At 35.1% G+C, this 1626-nt stretch overlaps 1 protein-coding gene across 1 annotated transcript; it reads right to left on the bottom strand.

Annotated features, from left to right (window-relative positions):
- Positions 262-1229, bottom strand: LOC109830966. The gene is made up of 4 exons (XM_020398315.1): positions 1161-1229; positions 993-1074; positions 700-768; positions 262-542 (listed from the first exon to the last, which is right to left on the bottom strand). Exons 1-4 carry the CDS (start codon positions 1227-1229, stop codon positions 262-264), a joined length of 501 nt encoding a protein of 166 aa, XP_020253904.1.

The raw sequence follows: 1626 nt of genomic DNA on the forward strand, positions 1-1626 counted from the left end.
GCTAAATTCGGAAAACTCAAATAACCTACAAGCATGAAAAACCAGTATGCAAACAAGCCAAGCAACTCATATAATCAAGGTTGCAAACAAGCACAAAATTAACCAGAACCACAAACTGACAAGTTGGATATATGCAAAAATAGCATTCATAATGATAATATACTCATTTATCCATGAGTATTGTTGTAATATCAACGAATACATAGAGGTAGTAGACAATATATCAACGAGTATAATAATACATGGAAAATATAACTTAAATTACATCCTAATCTCGATTGTGTCTCCACCGTGATATTTATCACAATAATCTTCCCACATTTTAATTTCAATTCGATCCCTCTTTGCTCTCCATTCATTTCTTGAATCTTTTTCCTCTCTTTGTGTCATAGTTTGAGTAAAGTCAACAACATCCTCTTCACCCTCATTTGCTATTTCATCTCCATCCTCTTCAATATGGTTGTCCTCATGCAACAACTCATCTCCCGGGTCTTGTATGGCGATGTAGTTATGAAGTATAGTACATGCAATAACTATATCAACTTGAGTTGGAAAATGGTAATCGCGGATAGGATTTTGAAACGATTTTTTAATACCCCAAAAGTTGATTCAATTTTAGACCTTAAGGATGAGTGTCTTAAATTGAACAACTCTTGTCTGTTATTGATTGGCCTACCCTTGTGCTCATTTAGATGATACCGCACTCCTCGATATAAGGAGATAAGCCATGCATAGTAGTGTAGCCCGCATCACACAAATAATATTTTCCTACAATTACCAAAAATAAATTTAGTATATTTTTAATGGTAATTAAGTAGACATACTTTATTTGAATGATTTATTACTGTCGTAAACTCTCAATCCACGAGGTTGTGGTCTAGATAACGCATCTTGCAAAACTCTATAATCATTTGCGGATCACTCCCATCCAGCTAGAACATACAAAAATAACTTGTTGGGAGTGCATGCAGCTAGACCATTTTGAGTTATACCTTTACGACCTCTAAAACGTGCAACAATGCTAGCGGGAAGCATGGCGTCGATATAGGTTCCATATATCATGCTAATACAATCCTATATGATACATTAAATAGTTAATAATAATAGAAAGGTAAACTTGACTGTTATATTATGGGTAGTTATGTTATAATAGTGATTACCTTGAAATAAGGATAGTATAATGGGTTAGTGGAAATCTTTGGTGATACTTCACTTGGTGCTTGCTTCATGTACCGCCCCCTAAAACGACCAATGGCTTCCAAGCACTTGTTAAAGTATTTTGAAACGGTTTCCCCCGATCTTATGAAATGTGACCTAACAATTCTATTTCTTGTTTTATGGCCTAATATATTAAGGAACATGAGCAATTGTTCTTCTACTTTAACAACTCGTGAATCTTTTAGTAGGCCGGTATATCTCATTATTCTAACAAGATTATGAAATGCACGCGGCCTCATTCTAACATAAGCCCTACAACTCTCATCATAGCCATGAAACACACGACTTATGTGCCTAGCTCCAGATTCTATCTTCTCTTTATTTTTTACCTTAGGGTGATAAGTGATTGTTTTGCTTCTACTATGAATCCTCATCAAACAAGCAAACACACAAATCACCGCAGATAGT

This window comes from Asparagus officinalis, chromosome 2 (assembly GCF_001876935.1).
Source record: "Asparagus officinalis chromosome 2, Aspof.V1, whole genome shotgun sequence".
NCBI classification, from domain to species: Eukaryota; Viridiplantae; Streptophyta; class Magnoliopsida; order Asparagales; family Asparagaceae; genus Asparagus; species Asparagus officinalis.